The sequence below is a fragment of the Nomascus leucogenys genome, chromosome 5, assembly GCF_006542625.1.
Source record: "Nomascus leucogenys isolate Asia chromosome 5, Asia_NLE_v1, whole genome shotgun sequence".
Classification (NCBI taxonomy): Eukaryota; Metazoa; Chordata; class Mammalia; order Primates; family Hylobatidae; genus Nomascus; species Nomascus leucogenys.
Window position 1 is genome coordinate 17,362,193 of NC_044385.1, and position 21,541 is coordinate 17,383,733.

A 21,541-nucleotide genomic window follows, 5' to 3' on the forward strand; every position below is an offset into this window, starting at 1 on the left:
TTTCATTTTCACCTCAGTGAAAATGAAAAGACATTCATTGCACGTTATCCATATCACCTCTTAAGTGATAATATCCACATTACCGTTCAATCACATGCCATGATTCTAAAATCTGTGTTTTATAGGAAACCTACAAAAGCCAAGCAGGGAAGCAGAGAAGTTGTGCTCAAAGGATTTCTCATGCACCATGGAGAAGTAATGCTTTCAGTTATTTTAAGCTAAACCAGCAAGCATTTCAAAAGCCTGGGGTTAGCACCAATTAAGTATCAGGCACTGGACCAAAAAGTCCCACTGTAGTGAGCTCCGTGAGCACGGGCACTGGGGAAACAAGCAGATGGCAACAGCGCCAGAGAGCACGCTGCCGGACATCAAAATGGGAATTCTCCATTTTCTTCTACCTTTTCCTTCTCATATTGCCTAGGGGCAAAGTAATTTGGGAGCCCCGACTCCTTGTCTTAACACAGGAAGCAATTCCCTAGCCACTGCAACAGCATCTCTGGGATCATGTGAGCCACCAAGTAACTGCCCGGCTCTCAGAATTTGGTTTCAGGCTCACTGGAGCTGCCAGCGGCTGATGGGTTACCTGCTCTCCCAAGTACTCAACATCTAGGGCCAACTGCAGCCTGATTTTGTCGTCGTCGCTCATGCCACCACTGGGACCGACGGGGTTGGCAGGAGTGGTTTTTCTGGCTTGTTTCAGCCTTTTCAGGCTCTCTTCCATTTTCTTCACAGAGTTCAATACATCTGACACAGTTTCATAGTACCTTGAATATAAGACACGTTTATTGGTGAAATGAGGCATTTGTGTGTAACACCAAATAGAGTAACTGGCTTTGTGGACCAAAAAAAGAGATTTTTAAGATAAAAATTCACTTCCAACAAAAATTCAGCCATGGTAAGTATTTAAGTTTCTTAAGATCATTTTATATATATATGTGTGTGTGTATATATATATATATGTATATATGTATATATACACATACATATACATATATACGTATATATATATATATATACATACACACATACACATATGTGTGTGTGTGTGTGTGTATACATATATATGGTCTTAAGTGTCTAACATAGCATTCCCTCAGAATTTAAGAAATACGTATGTGCGTGGATTTTGCTTAAATTTTTAGTCCTGAACATGGAGAAAACTATAGACCAATTTTGTCTTTCATATATAGAGGGTGGACATCTGTAGCTCATGCCCCAGATCAAGTAACAGGTTCATTTCCAATCAGTTCTAGGAACAGTTCATCTTTTAGAGTGTAAAAGTATTTCAGAATTTTAAATAAAGCTCATTGCCCTCAAAATACTTTCAATATAATTTTCAAATTATAAATGAGTTATATTTCAAAGCTTTGTCTACAAGCTGGTTACTTGGCATCTGAAATACATTTGCCCACAAAAACTGTATTATACATATTATGTTCCAAATTAGCCCATAAATGGCCACTTAAATCTCAAGTAAATAAAATGCTACTGGAAAATTATGATTAATAATTAAACAAAATCGCTAACAAAATTGAGTAACATACTTTTTGATTTGGGAAAAGCAGATTTCATTAGAAAAAGACATTCAAGTGTTTTAGAGGTTTTAGGAATTGAGTCCTTGTCAGCTGTAATTACTTTTAAATGTATGTTTTCTCTTCCTTGATTACAAGGGTTTCACCAACCTAAGTCCTTTGAGTATCTGTTATGATAAGAGCCACTTTGGACTGACAGGGATCTGAGCAAAGAAAGGGCCTCCCAGAAGAATGTGGCTGGACCCGGGAGAACGGCACCTGCAGGGAACACAGGCAGGGCCCGGAGATGCGGGAGCACTGTGCACATGGCCCGGCCCCGAGGCTGCGGCCCAGGCAGAGGAAGGCGGGCTGTGGGGAGGGAGGAAGCAAACCATGGGACCACACTCTGACTAATCCAGTGAAGAAGTGCTAGACAGTCTCACTGCCTTATCCATACACAGTGCTTGATTGCCTCGGGGGTTTCTGCTGCAGACTCTTCTAAGCAAGGCCCACAAGGTCTGCTTTTAATTTACTTACTTATGAGTGCTTTCATTGAGAGCGCCTTCTAGCCACTGCTGAATTATTGCTTGTTTGAGCTTATCCTTGTGTCCGCTCTGAAGCTGGAATAAGGGCTTCAGAGCACTGTCCACATAGGAGGAAGCTGTGGTTGGGACCTCCTGGAATGAGGTTGGTATGAGATAAAGATGCACAGGAAAAAAACAGAAAAGAAACAGAGTAAGTACCCAGACCTCAAGTCCAAAAGGATACTATTAATGTTCTAGTTTTGAGACATGGACAACTTCCATCCCTCCCAAAAGTAACACTGGGGTCCACAGAAAGCTGCCTGGAGAACACGAGGGAATAAGAAGAGCCAGCACAAGAAGGTGATGTCTGGAGCCAGGCTGGGTTGAGGTGCTGGCTGGCACAGCCACCCACCACTCAGGGCACCGAAACTAGGGCACTGCTTCCCATAGCTTCATGTCCACACCAATCACCTGGTGATCTCGTAAAACTCAGGTTCTAATTCTGTTGGGGGCAGTGGGTGGAAGGGTTGAGTTCTGGGATTGTGCTTTTCTAGCAAGCTCCCATCCACAAGGTGATGTGAATGCTGCTGATCACCAGACCACCATTTGAGAAGCAAGGATCCAGGGTCAGGAATGTAACCTTTCTTAGCTCTGGTTTCTTCATCTGCAAATGACAATACTAGCACCCATTTCGTAGGAGGATAATAAGACTATGCAAAGTGTCTAGCATAGTGAATGACCCATAACAAACTCTCAGTAAATATATGACTCTAACAGCCTGTTGAATAGAAAGGGAGAGTTGGTAGATTACTAAAGAAAAATAACATATTGGTTTCTCTCTCCCACTTCCAAGTGGCAGCTTCAAATCAGACAATAAAGAGCAAATATAAAATGGCATAAGATTTGCATAAAACCTATGCACATCCTTCAGTATAGTTTAAATCATCTTTAGATTACTAAAATTTATATTTTTTTTTAATAAAAACTTTTTTTGTGTGTGGAGATTGGATGTCACGACATTGCCCAGGCTGGTCTCAAACTCCTAGGTTTAAGCAATCCTCCTGCCTCGGCTTCCCAAAATGCTGGGATTTTGGTGTGAGCCACCACATCTGGCATGTATTATTTTTTATTGTTGTATTTTTTTTTCCCCTAAATATTTTCGATCCACAGTTGGTTGACTCTGTGGATGCAGAACCTGGAGACAAGGGGCCAACTACACTTCCAGTAACAATAAAGAGGGAACAAGATATAAAGTGTGGAATACCAGATATGGAGACAAAAATGTATAGGACTTTAAAATGTTATTAAAATGATTTCTTCTGAAAAACATACTTTTCCTCAAGACCAAAAGGAAACTGAGTATATCCTTAAATACTTTTAGGATAGGATGGGAAAGGTTCATTTCAGTTTGTGGCCCAGAGCCCCCGACAACCCCTGCTGAACCTCCCTCTCTTCATCAATACCATTCTCAGAATGGGATGAACTCAGTCTGTCTCAGGCTACCCTGGGAATCTGCCGCTTCCTCCCTTCCTCTTTGGCTTTCCTAATACACACTTCCCCACCTCAAAATTCTCTGCTATGAATGGCGCTGACCTTATTGGTTCTTCGGTAAAGCCTGGGAACCTCCAGGGCGCTTTTTAGGAAACTGTAGCAAGAGTCACTTAAATCCTGGATGATCTTGCTACTCAAGGAGGGCACACAGGCTGACAAAGAGCTCTGGGAGTCCTCCAGGGCTGCTGTTGAGATTAAACACTGGATTTAATCATCATGCTCAGATGTGAACTTCATTTGAAATACTGTCACAGCATTTACAGTGTGTACTATAATAAATCAGATCAAATGAATTGAATAAAACATCTTATTTAGGGAAGTTATAATACAGAACAGAATAGAGAAACAACCAAGGATTTACAACTACAGAAGAAAATGTTAAATTAAATATACCCTACAGTCTCTGAGATTTTATTTTAAATCATTTCTTATTCAAAGATTTGCTTAGTCAAGATTCATTTTTACCTGAGATAGAAGAAAAATTCTTAAAGCCAATCATTTCAAGTTTTGGCTTGATTATTTCCAAGAGTTCTGGAAGCTGAAATAAATATGCACTTTATATATTCAGTTACTTTTTATAAATCAAAGGAAGAGGCGATTCTATTTGCATCTACAAACTCTAGAATTTGCTAATGAATGGTGAACTTAAAATCAGGAATTTCAGTAATTTTCATCAAAGGAAAGAAACAGTTTTAATGCTTTTACTATAAAAAGATTTCAACAACATGAGAAATCACACGGTTTAATGGCTACTAACAGGCACAGAGAATAAGCAAAAACATTTTCTACTCTATGGCGCTCCATAATACGAAAATAGCTCACAGTAAAGACCGTATTCTTACTGAAAACACATAAATTTTAGAATTCAAAACAGTATTTATTCAAGCACCACAAAATATCTAAACTTGAGGAAAGTAGAATTGTGTATCAGAGGACTTAACCACTAAATTCACCCCACAGAGTTAATGTTAAAAGCAAAAACATACGGATCTATACAGAGAAAAAAGAGGAAGAAGTTTTAATATTTTAGCACTTTCAAAGTATAGCTGAAGATTAAACATCAACCGAAAATATCGGGGTAAATTAATGTAAAGTAACTAAAATCCAGCCCACTAAAGATGATGCCTGAGCAGAATAAGGTGAGCCAATGGGAAAAAAGTGGGGGAGCATGGCTGCTCAAGCTGGCCCATCACTACTGAAAAGGAAGCAGCGTGGAGGCGAATACAATACAGAATGCACTCCACGCAGGAGGAGAAGTGCATACCCTTAGAAACCCTACATGGACATGATCTGTCAGGGGAAGCTGGAGAGACACCTAGAAAGGGAGGTGAGTGAGAGGTTCTCTCTTGGGGCACCCATGGGCCCCCCAGTTTAAGCCCCGTAAGGGCCAATGGTGTCTACCTTTTACACATACTACCTTCGTGAAAACATTAAACCAGGCACCTGGAATTCTTCTGGGACACAGGCTTACCTGCTCCTGAAGCTTGTCCAGGTCTGCAACCACATACACGAGCTGAGTGCGGGAAATGGAAACCACAGGCTTTGTTTCCGAAGGACCACTTCCTTGGTCTTCAGTGTTTCCTTGGGTGATGGAAGGTTCTTTGCTACCAGTTACCAAAGGTTTTTTGATCTCCTTGGGACTTTCATTAGAAATGGGCCTGAGTGAAAGCTGAAAAAGGATTTCACTGATTAACTACTTTTACACTAGCAAGACACATGAGCATTTATATATTATATATGTGTGTGTCAATAACTCACCATTAAATGCTAGCTGTCTACATAGCATTTAGTAAAAACTTACTAATAAAAGTACACAATATTGTATCTACAGGAAGGAGTGAAGCACTAAGAGAGAAACAAGGACAAACTACGGCCCCGTGTACATTTACCTTCTGGAACTTGTCTAATTTCTGGTGATAAAAACAACATGTGAAAAATAAAGTGCCCAAACCACAATAAAATTGATTTTGGGGACATCACAGGTTTTAAAAAAATCAAAGAGGCAAATAACATACCATAATACATTTGTAATTATAATTAATAAAGGTAAAATATCAAAATCCAAACCTTCAAATACAAAAAACAAAGTGTTCTTTGTGTAACATTGTTTATAAGGGAAAAAAATCAAAGAGAAGCAAGCTAGCATCAAGAAAAGAGTGGGATAGAATGGGATAATGAACATTCAGGGCAAAGTGACCTATTAGAGATAAACGGAAAATTCCTGGCTAGCAAGAACGCATGCTTAGCCTAACTGAATAATCGTCCTAACCCCACTCTGTCAGGGGAATCATACAGTGGTCTTCAGAAACAGCTGACAGCCCAGGGTGGTCCACTAAGACCCTTCTGAGCAGAGTGAAGGCAAAAGGGAAAGACGAACTAGATTTCACTAGACTCCCATTACCTGACAGGAGCTTTAGTCCAAATGAATCCTCCCAACAGCCACGTTTAGAAGCTGTTTTCCCATTCTCCAGATGAAGACTCAGCTTAATTTCTCCAGATCCACAGAATTTAAAAGTTGAAGAGCCAACGTTTGACATTAGCTCCAGAGCTGACACTCTTTCCATTAAAATACACTGCAAGAGGAGGACTGGGATCCTTTCTTACTCCAAATTACAAAGATTTCATTCAAAGTGTGCTGTTTTCTCCATGTTGTCTTTTTAAATTTTTACAACACATCTCCTTTGCACACTCCTCACACTGCGATGACTGGTTTACCCGGGTGTCTGTTACTCATGCTGTCCCCAGAGAAAGGGCAGCACTGCAATCCGAGGTCCTAGCAAGGACCCGCTGGGCTGGTGCTCAGCACTGGACTGGACCAACGCTCTTGTGGATCAAGAATTTCTGGCTTTTCGTAGAGTATTAGTAAGTCATCAGGGGCATGTGGATATTTAAATACATTTGATTATTTGAAAAGGGAAAAGGATATTCAAAAAAGAAAAGATAATTTTAATACCTTTTTATGTTGATGACAATATCATTTTGTAAACTTCCAAATATTAAGTATTAAAATGCATACATTTTTATGTCTAAGCATTTTCATAATCACCTTGAAATTAAAACGAACATCTTTTTTTTTTAATTTGGGGGCAGTTCAAAGATTCTGGTTTTGAGAAGGAAAAAAATGGACTTGCCAGAGTTGTGCTTTTCAACAAAACAAGTTTGTGATAATAGACACCCCTAAATGCAATGCTTGCAGGAGTAAAAATGAAACACAGAAACAGAGCTGGAGACAATCTTGGGAAGTCAGACACTGTGGTCCTCTGAATTAACCTCTCACGGCATTTACAAAAATCTTAAGGAGTTAGCCTAACATATCTTTAATTTTTATCAGTATTGATTATGGATGAGCTCCACGGCCAGCCCTTACCTCAGTGACAAACACAGAGTATCGTGCCAAAATCTGCAGAGTGAGTCTCCACAGGCGATGCACCAGTAATGGCAAGAACATCTCATCTGACCAACACCTCCTAAGGCTGCTCCAAGTTCTATGAGAAGCCAAAAGGCAATATGGACTTTCAGCTAGAGAAAAAACAACAACACACATTTAAGGAATTTCAGGCAATTTTAGGCTATAATCTAGCGTGAGACTTTCGATGTACGATTCAAAGGTAAAGAAAGAGGCCTTCTGAAGAAAACCATGTGGTCAGCAAAGCTGCTGGAGGCACAGGGATGAGGAGTGGCCACAATCCATGTTCCCTACCACATCCTTCACGCCACGCACAATTTTACATGACACTATTTCCCAGGTGTTTGGATAAACATCAAACACATATAGCATTCAGAAATAATGTTTAATAGGTACTTTATACCAAATCGACAAAATGGGCTGGAGTGGCAATCACTTGCAGAGGTTTAAACTTCAGTTTCAAATTTGTCCTGTTTCACAAGAGTCTTCCTCTATCTCAACACACTTCTTATTTTTATAGAAGAAGTTAACTACATATGACCATTTTTGGCAAAGACAGATGAAAACTAACTCTGAAGCTAAAATTGATTCAAAATGACAGTAGACTTAGCTGCGTAAAAGAGAGTGGAAATTTAAGTTGAGGAACCTAGATATCAGCACACAGTATGTCAGTGGTCACTAGGAATAAATATATGATACAAAAATTAATGAGGCTGTCAGGGTATGCAAACATGTACTGGTAAGTCCACATACCTACAACTGTTACCTGCCCAACATCCCAGGATAGGTGGCCAGGGCACAGGAGGCCCTGGATGCATGCTCCAGCTGTGAGTCATTCTCAGTGAGAGGCAGGAGCACCCTGACCCTCTACCATGCAGACCAGTCCTCAGCCTGGGAGGAAGGCAGATCACAGCCAATTTGCTAAAAAAAACAGCTGATCACATAAGCACACCAAGAGGCCATATCCCCTGGACAAGTTATATTCAGGAATGAAAATGAGGTCTGTTTTCTATATTCTTATTCCTTTTTCATCTCTATAAAGAAAGATACTCTATACACCAAAACTATTTGGTTTATTTTTACCTTGTTAAAAAAAAGAAGTCAGGCTGGGTGTGGTGGCTCATGCCTGTAATCCCAGCACTTTGGAAGGCCAAGGTGGGTGAATCACTTGAGGTCAGAGTTCGAGACCAGCCTGGCCAACATGGTGAAACCCCGTCTCTACTAAAAATACAAAAATTAGCCAGGTGTGGTGGTGTACACCTGTAATCCCAGCTACTTGGGAGGCTGAGCCAGGAGAATCACTTGAACCTGGGGGGCAGGGGCTGCAGTGAGCCAAGATCATGCCATTGCACTCCAGCCTGGGAAACAGAGTGAGACTCCATCTCAAAAAAAAAAAAAAAAAACCCCAAAAAAAGAAGTCAAACTAAGTGATTTTTAAGGTCCAACTTACTGTATGATAAAAAAAAAAAAAAAAAAAAAAAAAACAGTAAAAGTATGCTCAGAGTATTACGATCCAGCTGACTTGGCGAACTGAATGAACTCATTTAGGATACCATGCCACTTATCACTTTAAGGGAGTTACCTGTGGCATCTTCCAGGACATCTGTAAGTGCTGCTTCTAAGGATCCCGCTATTTCTCTAAATCTGAGATAAAAACAAGAACACAAATTAGTGTTTATGACTCTGACAGATGCCTTTCCCTATCCATTCTCTGTTTTTCCTAAGTAACAGGAAATTCCTCTGTCACTCGCTGGTAAGTCCAGCCTCGGAATGCCTATTCTCCCAGCCTTTTTTTTTTTTTTAAACTGAACAAAAAATCGTGACTAAGCCACTGTTATATAAGGGTTCTCTGTTATTTGCAGCTGGTCTGAATCATAACTTACTCCATGTTTCTCAAATTAAACAAACTGCCAGTTAAGTCTCCATCAAGAAGTTGTTGCTGGTGAGTAGCACTTGATTATGATCCTCTATTCACTTCAAGGCCATAAAACTTTGGTTCCTCCAACCCATCTATCTTAACACCATCACAGGAAGGTAAACGTCCCCAAGCTAAGAAAGCTGCATTCTGTACCTGTGTTGGCAGCTTGAGAAAAATCACAGGAAGTAGCCAGTTAAAACTAGAACTCGCTGCTTGGTGCTCTTCTAATCTGTGACCCTCTGCCACGTCCATGGTACTTGCCCTTCAGGTTCTATGGCTCAATGTCTGTACCAGCGCTTCCTAGATGTGCGTTCTTTTTTCCCTGATGACAGCTGGCCCACCTGGCACCTCAGCTCATCCTGTCACAGACTTCTGTTCTAATAATGGATATGGACATGTTTTTATGACTTTGTAAATGGCAAATGTGTTATATAGTTTTTTTAAGCTAGCTGCTTTTGCAGGCATTGTTTTCTAACTATATAACTCTTCCAATTTCATATATCTCTACTAGCATGCTCTTTTGTCACCTGCTAATTGCCTTACTAGTAATGAATTCTGATGCATACTCAATATCAATTTATCCAACTCATATTAAATTACTTTTTGTAGTACATAATGTGCTTTTACAGAGCGGTTCACAGACTGAGCTAAAGGCAACTGTCTGAAGAGTAAAAAGAACAGCTTGAGACAAAAAGCAGCAGCCCTACCCAACACAGCTGAGCACTGAAGACACTAAGGCTATCCTGGACCATTATAGCTGGCTGGTTTCCAGTAGCTGTCCCGTCTGCCCCATGGAAGGAAAGGAACTCTCTAATTGCCCAGTGAAGCTTACAAAAGGCTACTCTTTTCAAGCTGCAGTTGAGAGGTACAGAAGGAACAAGTGACAGATGGAAAAATGCGATAAGAGAGCACTGGAAACTAGCCCAGGAACAGCAGTAAGAGGAGGCAGTGACACTGAGCACGGGAACAAGGGAGATGGGATTGCTCTGTACCTGGGACAGCAAACCAGCACCTAGAGCTCAATCTCAGACCCCCACGTCCTGCCTTTTTTCAAAATCTAAACAAAATACAGGAAGTTGGCCCTGATACAGAAAAGGCCTGATAGCTGGCACAGCACTGTTTATATCAGGGAAAAACTGGAAGCAACCTAAATGGCCAAAAGAAAGAACACGGTTATGGAACCTGTGATATATTCAATGGACTAGTATGCAGTATTAATGTGGAAGCTTGATGCTATAAACCAATAAGGAAAAATAGGTATAATTTAGTACTATGCAAAGTCATGGGACACAAAGTTTTATGTATATTTATGATAATTCTGAAAAGCATACAAATGAAAAAGGACCAAAAAAATGCAGCAGAACCTTGACCCCTGCACTTCACAGAGAGGTTCTGCCTGTCTGTGAGCAGGGACAATGATGCATGATCACAACTGCCTGAATCACTTGGCCTAGGTGTGCACCCCAGCCAGGGGACCAGCCCCTCACACAGGTCTGCTGTGCAGTAACTTCCAGAAAGGAAGCAACATATCATATTTCTTCTTGGAAAATGGCCAAAAGTGAGAGGGAACCTTTGAAATCTGAGAAGCCATGCTGTGGTTTTCATGTGCACATCGAATGTCATTCTACACTCAACAGGATCCATGTAAGAAGGGCGACCCCAAATACAAACATTTCTAAATTCTTAAATATAGGCCTGGGGAAGGTCTCTAGACATATTCCTCCATGAACATCACAGGTCTACAATAATACTTAAATAAAAATAACAATGGCAATAATAATAGTGATGCGTATTGTTTTTTTTCTCTGAAGTACTGGAAACATCGTAAGTGCACCTGTCTCTGTGGATACACATGTCTGAGAGGAGTGCAGGAACAGGAAAGGGCTACTTGCGCCTTAATACTACTATGTAGATTCCACATCCTAAGACTGTTCAGCATATACTATGTAATACAGTATATACATGTGAATGTACTAGAAAGATTTCAATTTTAAAAAGAACAGCCAACTGAAATTTAGCCTTTGGCATTTAAAGGGCTAACACCTGCAGTTTCCAGGCAGCCACTGACTCATTATAATCTGAGGCTGTTTTGATCACATCTGCATTTAATTTCTTCCTATGAGATACTAAGTCCTCATCTACTTTTCAATATGCCCGTAGGTGCAAATGAAATGTAGACACAGTGGGGTCTCAGGGAGAGTGAGAGTATACAAAACGTGTTCACAAGAATTGTGGTGAGGGCTGGGGTGGGGAGGTGGCCTTCTTCCTGAAGATGACTGGGATGTGGGTATATAGTCAGATTCAGGAGCAGAAAACTATTACTGAGAGTGCAATATTAATATTTCTTCTCAGGAAATGTCCAACCATCACCACCCCACTGTCTTTAGGTTTACTTCAAACGACCTTGAAATGAATCTGATGACAATGCAACTCTGACCCTAACCATGTTTGCGGAACTTTTTGTCATCCTTCAGAGCAAACAACCCAACACCTGATAAAAATCAACAGAAAAGTTCTACAAAGTCTTTATGGAATTTACTTTTTAGATGGAAAAACAAATGTACTAAAGACAAGTTCTACACTTCCATAACTCAAACGTATTTTTTAAAAATTTCATGAATTTTTAAATAAAAGAGGTTTTTTAAAAAAGGCTAATCAGCTCCTTTGAAGGCTTAAGGCTGAAATCTGGTGAAGGTAAAAAAGACTTTCAGGGAACTGGCTGAGTTTCAATGTAGTTTAAGGTCCAATTACCAGCTTTGAGAGAAACTGAATGAAGGGAGATGCAGCTGAAGCCAAGCTGTGCCATCACCAAGGGGCCCAGCCTGGCAGAGCCAAGAGCATGGGCTAAAATAGCCCATGGGGGCTCCAGGAGGTGCAGTGGTGGGATGGAAGAGTGAGGTGATGGTGCATGGGTCCCAGGGTCTGAGGAAAAGGACCAGGAAAGAGTTTGGAGGCAGGAAGCAGAGGAGTATGTTTGTGAGGTGACAGCATTAGATAACTAAAGCAATCTAACACCAAACCTGGATGACAAAAAGAGATGGACAAATGTAAACATTATTTCTCCATAGCAGTATCATTTTATAAAATGATGCTTTGCTATTTTAAATCCTGCTCACATATCAAAAAGGCTTCTTGCCCTGGCTTGATGTTGATTATCATATACCAACTATTTCCAGTGCATCCCATTAATATCTTAGATGAACAAATCCATAATTTCCTGCTGACAGACAAACTACGTGATGATGCAACCTTGGAAAATTTAGCATAAAACACCATATTGTAAGTGAAAGGGCACCTTACTACTTCATTCTGAGAACTGTGATTTCATTATAAAAAGATGATTACATACATTCTCAATCATCTCAAGCAATTATCATCAGGGTACCTAATTCTTGATTTCCCTCTCTGTAATTATTCATCAGAACTGCAGGGGAAAGGAATGCATCATAATTAATGAAAGCATCCAGCAATTTAAATAAAAAAGCCTATGATTCTTCAAAGAGCATTTCAAGTAAAATGCCATTCTATGGAAGAAGATACCATGACTTCATTCAAGAGAATCTGCAAAAATGGCTATTATCATTGTTTTTCCAATGCAGTGTATGATGTTAAGGGGTCATCCTAATTTCCCCAAGTATTTTATAGAATGGCTTATTAACAAAGGTGATATCATCATGAAACCTGGAAGAAAAATGTCACCATTTTCCCGAATAGAGGGCACAAATGTCACAAAGATGATAAGGGAGGCCAAAATAATGACTAGGCTTCTCATAAACGAATAGGTGGAACCAGCTGCAAAGAACACTTAAAGCTCTGCTTCTCCCCATTCCCTCTAGGGGAAAAGTATCTCAGATGAGCAAAAACAGATGTGAGACAGGTTCATTATTTGAGGCAGACGATGAAACAGGGAAAATGGAAAACAAGAGCTGCTGTCTAACTCCTACTTTCTCTTTTCAAAATGAATGAGGACATGGTGGGTGGGAATGAGGCTGGGCTTGGAGTCAGCTCCTTCCAACTCTTGTGTTCTGAGCTCTCCAATTACCAAAAAAGAAAACTTATCTTTTTGTCATGCAAGCCAGACTTTGGCAACTATAATACTTCTTGTATCTTTTTCTCCATTTTCAATTTTGTCTTCCAAAGCCTATTATGATGATCAGAGAAAAGGTGCCACTAACTAAGGCAATATCCTTAACTGGCATTCACATTCTGTTTTAGAAGGGTGGCGGGGGGAGGGGGCGGTGAATAAACGACCAACCTTATTTGAAAATAAACAGGCAAGTTCCACTTATTATTGAAGCTATGATAGGCAGGATGTGCTCTTAATCTTTTTACACTAGCCTGTGATCCACATTGCCGTTCAAATCTTCTGACAAAATCCATACTTATGGTATATTTCTAAAACAAAAACAAATGGAAAATTTTCATTATCAGAAAACTAACTAGAACAGGGAGCATGTACTGAAAACTGTAATCAAGATAAAGAAGCTCAACACATAAGAATCACAGTTTCTAGAGTTAACAGGGACTGTACAAGATCTTCCTTCCAATGTCCCCACTTAAAGATGCATAAATGCCCAAAGTGGTTCTGTGATATGTCTTCCGTGTCTTCCATGGCAAAGCCCATCTGAGACCCAGGCACTCTAAGTCTGGTGCTCTTTAAATGGCAGGGCTCATGTTCTAGGGCCCCCTACCCCAGCCCACTGGAATTAGAATTGACAGCAGATTAAATGACATAATTCATCATTGCCTCACAAAGAAGAAAGAAGGAGAAAATTCTGAAGAAGAGAGAGAGAGGAGAGAAATAATCAAACCATGTGAGTATTCACTTTATTTTTATAAATCAGAAAACTGACAGGGAGATGTACCAAAACCATTAAGAGTGGCAGCTAACTCGTAGCATTTATCATGAACACACTGTACTTAGAATTGTCTTATTTAATTTAACCCACAAAACTACCCCACAAGGCAACTACCATCATCATCATCATCCCCCATTTTACAAATGACACTTCTTCTTCTGCTGAGGCTCACAGAGAACCTGCTCAAAAGACAAGCTAGGAGGTAGAGGAAGCAGAATGCTAGTCAGTCAGTTGAGCAAAACTGCGGCTGCATGCTGCTTTTGTGGGTACTTTATTCCCAAAGCCCCCAGGCTCTAAGAACACTGTTGAATTTTTTATGTTCTTCTCAATTAAAAGGGGCTCAATCCAGGGTCATCGAACCATTAATCTAAATATGCTAAAGTCTGTGCTTAGACAGGATCTTATAGTAGTAAAAACTACAGGCTTTAAATTTATTTCAAATGGTTTTGGGCTGTCTTATATTATCCCAGCGGGTGGTCTAGGTGTGTGGAGTTGGGACAAAAATAGGGATTATTCTTCCCTTTTGGGACAAACTATACCTCTGCGTATAATGGATGCTAAAACAAATATAAAGATATTGCCCTCTTACATGAAACACGTTACATTAAGGCTTAAAGCTGAAAGTATTTCTGGAAATAAATGAATACTATCTGCTGGAAACTATACTCACAAATGTTAAGTATTAGCCTAAAATTCTACAGTCAAGTTCTATCAGAAAGATTCATTTCTGAGCTGAAACATTTCCTGAGTCAAACATGGTCAAAATGAGTCTCTAAAGCACATAGCAAATTGTAAAGCGTCTTTACATTTGCTAGTGCTTAAAGCTTACAATTGCTACTGCTTAAAGCCATTATTTCACTCTCTTTATGCTATCTTATTTAAAAAGCCCTACTTTTTAAAATCACAAATGTTGTTGCTACAAAATTTATTGAAAATGGCACAATCCTGTTATTCAATGCACTGTAGCATGGGACAATCAGCCAAAAGATAAGGTAAGTTGCATTTCTGGGATGGTAAACCTCCCAATGTGTTGTCTTATCTGTGGGAAACCTGCTGGGCCCTGGGCTGTTTATGCTTATCTTGTGCCTCTCTACACTTAAAAAACTAATAAACAAATTCACCAGGGAGGCTAGACAAAGAACAAATATGACTTCTAGAAATAAAAAAATATGATAATTAACTGGAAACTCAATGTGCAGGTGGAAAAGAGTTTAGACCCAACTAAAGAAGGAATTAGTGACCTAGAAGACAGACTGTGAAATTATCGAGAATGCAGCAAATACAGAGGATAGGGTGAGCCTGTCTAAACAAGAGATCTAGATGGAGATGATAGAGGAATGAAAGAAAAGCACAATTGAAGAAATAATAAATAAAAATGTTCCAGAATGGATGAAAGACACCAATTCTCAGATTCAGAAAACCTATCAAATCCTAAGGATAATAATAAAAAAAAAAAGAAGTTCTACTGGACGTATCATAGCAGAACTTACTTAGCACACCAAAGTCACACAGAACATCTTAAAAGCAGCCAGAGAAAAAAGGCATTAACTACAAAGAAATAACAATTAAATTAACAGCTAACTTAATAATGCAACTCAAAAGACAATACTCAAAGTGCTGAGAATTCTGTTAATATATCCAGCAAATTGACCTTACCAACAGAAGCAATACAGTTATTTTCAGACAAACACAAACTGAGAAATTATTTAAAAAAGTAAATTATCATCAACAGAGCCTTACTAAAAAGTCTTCTAACATGAATTTCAGAAGAATGATTCAAGGATGAGCTGACATTCAAAAAGGAACAGTAAGCAATAACAAACATTTAGGGTAATTCCCAGAGGACGATGACTATTTAAAACAATAAAAACGCCCAGTTTTTAAGATTAAAAAAAAACAAAATAGAAGTACGCATGAGGAAACAAAAATATAAACTATGAGCAGGGATGGCTGGCGTTAGTGTGCTCTAAGTTCCGTGTACTGTCCAGGAGAAGGCTCAAGAACATCAAACAACTGTAGATTCCATTAAGTAACCACTAAGGTTACTCAATATATACAGAAATAATGGGCACAACTTCCAAATTAGTAGAGGGGACAAAATGGAATAAAGATGGAAAACAGATTCCCAAAAGTCTAAAATATAAAGAAGGTGAAAAAAGAAGGGAGGAAGAAAAGATGGGAGGAAGGAAATAAGGGAAGAAAACTGGAACAAAGAGAAAGTACAAAATAAGAGTCAAATGCATTGACAATTAGAATCACTGTAAATTTAATAAAGTACCTAATTAAACAACAAAGATTATCTAACTGCATAAGAAACCAAAAACCAAAATCCAGGGAAGGAGAAGGAAGAAAAGTGCCAAGAGGCTGAGCCTTTAAAATGATACAATGGAAAACAAACTTATACATTAACTTTTGAAATCCTAACCATCAAATCTTTTAAATAATGATTACTTTTTTAAGGAGGAGGTGGGGAGCAGGGGTGGTGGAATAGGGCTGGACGTGGGGGCTGAAATCCTAGCACTTTGGGAGGTTGAGGGGGAAGGACTGCATGAGGCCAGTTCAACACTAGCCTGGGCAACATAGTGAGACCCATCTCCACAGAAAAAGAAAAGGAAAAAGAAAAAGGAAAAGAAAAGAAAAGAAAAGAAAAATTGACTAGGCATGGTGGTGTGCGCCTGAAATCCCAGCTACTCAGGAAGCAGCCTGAGGCATAGGATCGCTTCAGTCCAGGAGTCAAAGACTGCGGTGAGCTATAATTACGCCACTGCACTTCACCCTGGGCGACAGAGTAAGACCATGTTTCAAAAATAGTGATAGTAATAATAAAATAAAATATAAATTAAAAAAGGAAATAAATATTGGGGCTTTCTAACTTTTTAAATCATAAAGGACATTTATATAGTATATTTTAAAATCCAACCAATTCCTTTGTACTTGCTGCTTGAAAACATTCAATGAATACTTTTTGTTTTCATTCAAAATTACATGGCAGAGATGTACAAACTTAATTTTTCACAGAAAACTGCAAAAACACTGGCTTTTAATGGTCCTCAGGATGTTTTTAAGAAAGTTACAAAATAATGTACATTTCTACTCACACCTGTATCTAGCCTTAATTATACTTTATATTATAAAATGAAAATGTTCTTATTCCTAAAAGTATCATAGATCATATCTTGGATAAGATGATGTGTGTGTTTTAAGGTAACTGTTCACTTAGCAACTCAAATTTTTATTTTTAATAAACCACAGAACCAAGACTAAGTAGAAGAGAACACGGTATTTCTCCAGTCTCCGGTTAACATCTTCAAGAATCAAGACGATGGAGGGAGATACCTCATGAAATGCATCGGGATTCCCAGGATTGAAAAGCGAGGGTAACTTTTCTTCTAATCCTTGTACTATTTGTGGCCAGACAGAATTCACCAAAAAGTCATATCCAGGAACAGTATTGCCTTTTTCACTGTAAAATAAGGGCACGTATCAGTAAAATACACCATAATCCACTTACAAAGAGCAAACTTCCACTGTGTTGCTTCTGCCAAAAGATCCGCAGTCTAAAACTTATTTCAACTTTTTAAAAAAACCGTATTTGTAATTTAGTTTGTTTCTAGACTCAGTTTCTATTTCACTCCTTAATCTCAGTCTCACCTCAAACCTGGCAAATCTCCTGGATCCTGACTCCTCCACCTGGTGTCAAGGCTAAGGGAAAAAAATCACCTTGGTACACTTTTCCCTCTAAAATACTTCCCACCCCCTTTATACTTCTACCTTGGAAACAAAAAGTACAGTAGTCTAATACCACAGGAAAAATAACCTTCATGTTACTGAACACCACTAAACCACACAGCATTGTAAATTATGCTAATTTATAAATTACTAACAGCTTTGTATTTACTGAGCTATCTCTAAGATTACTTTCAGTTCTAAAATTCTATGACTATCAAATGTGAAATCTTATCACCAATCTTGACACAAAAACCTGTTAACAGATTAATGTTTTGTGTGTGTGTGTGTGCCTGTCTTATTTTGTCTCTTTTTAGCACCAGACTTTTAAATTCCAAATTCCCAAATGTAGATGACAGGCAGCACTGAGGGAAAGCGTGCACTTTGGAGCCAGTGTGCCCGATTCAAATATTGGAGCACGGGCAAATCATTTAACTTCTCTGTGCTTTGGTTTCTTCATCTTCAAAATGGTGATGATCATAGTACCAACTTCACAAAGTCATTATAAGAATTAGTATTTGTAAAGTACTTAGGATAGAGCCTAACATATAGTAAAAGCCCTATGTTAGTAACGGTTAAATAAGTGAGATTCCTTAAGTTGCTCGCAAACCCAAAGACCCGTAAACTTCCATTCTAGGCAAACACCATTTCACTAATCTGCCCACTTTGTTTCATATTGTGTATTCTGCTCCATTTTAAGGTAATTTCTTAAAATGCCAAGCAATTTAATAAATGTTCTTATTTTAGCAAAACTGGGAGTTTTGTAGCTAAGCTGCCATATCAAAATGGGACTTAACATTCTGGTAAGTATTAAAATAAATTTTTTAAAAGTTTTCATAATTTTCCTGCTTAACAAAAATTATCAAGACAGATAAGTTATCAAGGAAGCTTTGCTTCACTGTCCAGGAAGAGCTAGCAAATAATGTTATTATGGTTTCACCTAAGTATTGTTAGGAAATTACTGGTGGGGGTGGAGGAGGGCCAGGAAGGGGAAAGAAGATGACTGCCTCCCATATATCCAGTTCCACACATCATATTATACACTTCCAAATAATAGTAAGAGCAGGCTCTGTTAAGGTATCTAGAGAAAGAAATCACAAAATTGAGGACTCCAAACTACAGATATACATAATATAATCACCATTAAATGACAACATTTCCTCATTCCCAAAGTTAATGTCTAATGAAAGCCCCAAAGAGAGAATGTAAAACCTGCAAGATTCACAGTTGACGGATTAGAAAAGCTCATCTGTATTCTCTGGAGGAGAAATCACGAATGTTGTTGGTGTTGCCAGTTATAAAGCTCATGAAGGGTGGCACATGATTAAAAAAAAAGGAGTGACAAGGGGAGCACCAAGCTGGAAATCTGAAGCCAGGAGCCGAGCATGGGAAGGAAAGGGATATGCAGAACCTGCAACACAGGTTCATCCGCCTTGGCCTCCCAAAGTGCTGGGGATCACAAGTGTGAGCCACTACACCTGGTCAAGGATGGTCTCTTGAAGGAGGTGGTATCTGAGCTGGAGCTTCATGTGGAGAGGCAGTTTGACAGGAAAACAAAGGGCACAGGAAGGGCAGGGCAGGCAGAGGAAAAACGCAGAAGCACATGAGTACAAGGGAGCTGGGGAAAGGCAGCTAGCACTGTGTGGCTGGAGCATCCAGGGCTATGGAGGGAAAGTTCCACGGCAGAGAGAGTTCTACAGTAGAGAGCTACCAGGCAAGAACAAAAAGGGCCTCCTGCCCTGCTTCGAGAAGCCTGGATCTTCCTCCATGCGCACTGAGAAGCCACTAAAGATTTATGAAGAAATCTACGAATCTCAGATTTCTGGGTAAATATGACAGTCAGAAGCCTAGACAAGAGAGGGAGAGACTGGAAGCAGGAAGAAAGGGTGGGAAGATTCTATTATTGTGGACAGCAGATGACAAGGCCTGGACTGGGACAATGACAATGGTGAAAAGTAATGGGATATTTATGAAAAAGAATCAGGAAGTCATGGAAACTGACCAAAATGAGGAAAAACGGAAGATGAGCTCACAATTAGTATAAAACCTGTTGAATTAAACTGAACTAATATTTATAGACAGACTATGACATATTAGAATCATGGAAGGAAAGCAATTCTGACTTCAAACTAAATTTAGGAAGAAGTGCAGAGAAGAAGAAAGGCTAGGCTTTGGATTCGGAAATGTGGTCTTTAGTCTCAGCTTCATCTCAGTTTCCACAACTTTGAAACAAGGCTAATGGAACCTGCCTCACAGTACCACGGGTAGAAACAATGAAATAACAAGATTCATAATGGATTCATACAAGACAGTTCATACAAGACAGTCATCGTCCGTCGTGCACCTCCAGTTAGCAGGTGTGGTCACTGAAAGGGAGGTGGGGGTCCACATGGGGTCGTTTAAATTACCTGGAGATGGCACCTCCTGTGACTTCTCGAAGAAGGCGGCAATGGTGAGGAACAAACTCCAGGAGTTTATTATACATGACCTGAAGGCCATTGGGATGAGATTCAACAAACTGCTCTATAATCACCTATTAAATGGAATATCATTTTTTAAAAAAGCATTTCAAAGGGAAGTACAAACTATATATTTCAGAGAAAACAATAAAGAAAACTTTACAAATCTGCTTCCTCACGCTCACCCTCCTCCCTGTGACACATTTTCTAAACAGTGAAGTAAATAACAGGTCACATTCAAAACTAGTTCCTCGGATTAGGCTGCACAGTTATGACCGTGGCGGAGACATGGGCTGATAAACCATGCACTCTCATCTGCTTCCCTGTGAGTCTGAAAATAAAATAATATCTTTTAAAAAAAGATTGAAAGCAGAGCACACGATTCTCCACCACAACCCCTCACTGTCTTCATCCTGGCTTTTTCTTCTACCATCATTCAGATTAGGGAAGGGTTTGAGGCAGAGAAAGATAGAAGAAAATATATTAGTTTATTATTTTATTTTCTGTGATAAAATTGGGAGTCAAGAATGATATGACAAGATAAGTTGAGTTTAAATAAAACACAATGTGGCTACTGAATTTAATGTGCCACTGAAAGTTCAAACATTAATTTAGCACACTAGATTCAGTTCAGTGAAACAGGAATAGATTAGTGACTAAAATATTTTCATTGGTTGGGCACAATGGCTCACGCCTACAATCCCAGCACTTTGGGAGACCAAGGCAGGCAGATCACTTGAGCTCAGAAGTTCAAGATTAGTTTGGACAACATGGCAAAACCTCGTCTCTACAATAAAAACCATTAGCCAGGCATGGTGGTGTGTACCTGTAGTTCCAGCTAATTGGGAGGCTGAGGTAGGAGGACTGCTCGAGCCCAGGAGGTTGAGGCTACAGTGAGCCATGATCATGCCACTACACTCCAGCCTGGGCGACACAGTGAGACCCTGTCCCCCGAACCACAAACAAAAATTTTCACTTCTGACAAATAATGTACATAATTTTTTTCACCCCCATAGAAACAGCTATGGAATATAACATGATATAAACACAGAGAACTGAAAGATCATTTATTTTTAATAATCTTAACAAGGCCAAAATCATTATTAAAATTAGTCCCTACATTTCATTTTTATCATTGGGAATCTCAACTTTCCACTTTAAAAAATACAAGACTTTCACCCTGAAATCATGTGAGTATAATCTTTGTATTTACTAACAGTCAGAACATTCATACTGACAGGACACTGGAGGAAAGTCCCCAAACACCGAGGACGGGCTCAGTGACTTCTCTCAGTTTGACGCAGACAAAGCTGCTGTTTTTCTATGTCAGAAACTGCTGAATATCAGCAACTTTATATGGCGCAATCTATACTCTGGCTGCTCAGAAGCGGGATATACTTATTTCCTATATTTTAACTATATCCTACTAGGTGAAGGATACTGCATAGCCAAGTTCTAGATTTAAGGTATTACTTGGCTAATTTTCTATAAAAGCCCTTGATCTTTGAATATTCCTCCTCTCACCTTCCTGGTCTAGCAAACTCCTCTGTATTTTTCAAGACTTGGGCCAAATGCCATTTATTCCCT

General features: G+C 39.4%; 1 protein-coding gene across 2 annotated transcripts in view; it reads right to left on the reverse strand.

The window, feature by feature from the left end:
* Window positions 1–21,541, reverse strand: part of COG2 (component of oligomeric golgi complex 2) — a 50,770-nt gene that overhangs the window by 1,849 nt on the left and 27,380 nt on the right. Inside the window, exons 8-17 of one of the 2 annotated variants that reach the window (XM_030812712.1) lie at window positions 19,904–20,028; window positions 17,106–17,232; window positions 13,166–13,305; window positions 8,575–8,636; window positions 6,954–7,105; window positions 5,058–5,255; window positions 4,052–4,124; window positions 3,629–3,768; window positions 2,049–2,188; window positions 584–764 (exon numbers count right to left, since the gene is read on the reverse strand). In XM_030812712.1, the coding sequence (XP_030668572.1) occupies window positions 584–764; window positions 2,049–2,188; window positions 3,629–3,768; window positions 4,052–4,124; window positions 5,058–5,255; window positions 6,954–7,105; window positions 8,575–8,636; window positions 13,166–13,305; window positions 17,106–17,232; window positions 19,904–20,028 (1,338 nt within the window). Of the gene's footprint in view, window positions 1–583; window positions 765–2,048; window positions 2,189–3,628; window positions 3,772–4,051; window positions 4,125–5,057; window positions 5,256–6,953; window positions 7,106–8,574; window positions 8,637–13,165; window positions 13,306–17,105; window positions 17,233–19,903; window positions 20,029–21,541 lie in introns of both variants that reach the window. The other variant, XM_030812711.1, reaches the window with a different exon arrangement.